Raw genomic sequence first — 491 nt, 5'->3', positions numbered from 1 at the left:
ACCACCAGTAATAAGTAGAAGTAATACAAATGTCTGTATGGGAACACAAAGATACCAACAAACTATAAAATCCCTGCATGCAGCCTGAGATAAGCCATGCATTATAATAATGAAGGGAGCCGTATCCTAGCACCTCCACACCATTTCCATGACACTGTCTGCTCCTTTCACCCAGCCATTCACTGCTCTACATTATTCATCACACAGCTCGTTGTAGCAGCAGAGATATCACATTGCTGCTCCCTGCACAGAAAAGAGGCCACGCCCCCGGAGCACGTGGTGACTGTGCGTTGCCTGGCAACTAGAGTGTTGGAGCGAAAGTTTTAGAATCTGAAGAGAAAGGGAATCAGGTGAAAGTGGCACCGACAGAGCGAACCAAGGCTGCTACAGAGAGCTGGTGTGAGCGGAGAGCCCGGGGGCCAACCAACATGATCAGTACTCAGGTGGGAGATCCCAGCACCCCATACACTGTGCCAGGGCTCTATGGTATC

General features: G+C 49.9%; 1 protein-coding gene across 1 annotated transcript in view; it reads left to right on the top strand.

Annotated features, from left to right (window-relative positions):
* The first annotated feature begins 309 nt into the window (after positions 1-309).
* Positions 310-491, top strand: part of TEX26 (testis expressed 26) — an 18,622-nt gene continuing 18,440 nt past the window's right edge. Inside the window, exon 1 of the mRNA XM_072404425.1 lies at positions 310-443. Coding sequence (XP_072260526.1) covers positions 429-443 — 15 coding nt within the window. The 5' untranslated portion in view covers positions 310-428. The remainder of the gene's footprint in view (positions 444-491) is intronic.

The sequence above is a fragment of the Pyxicephalus adspersus genome, chromosome 1 (genome assembly GCF_032062135.1).
Source record: "Pyxicephalus adspersus chromosome 1, UCB_Pads_2.0, whole genome shotgun sequence".
Lineage (NCBI taxonomy): Eukaryota > Metazoa > Chordata > Amphibia > Anura > Pyxicephalidae > Pyxicephalus > Pyxicephalus adspersus.
Note: the sequence above shows the minus strand (reverse complement) of the source record. Positions and strands in the feature narration are given on the sequence as shown.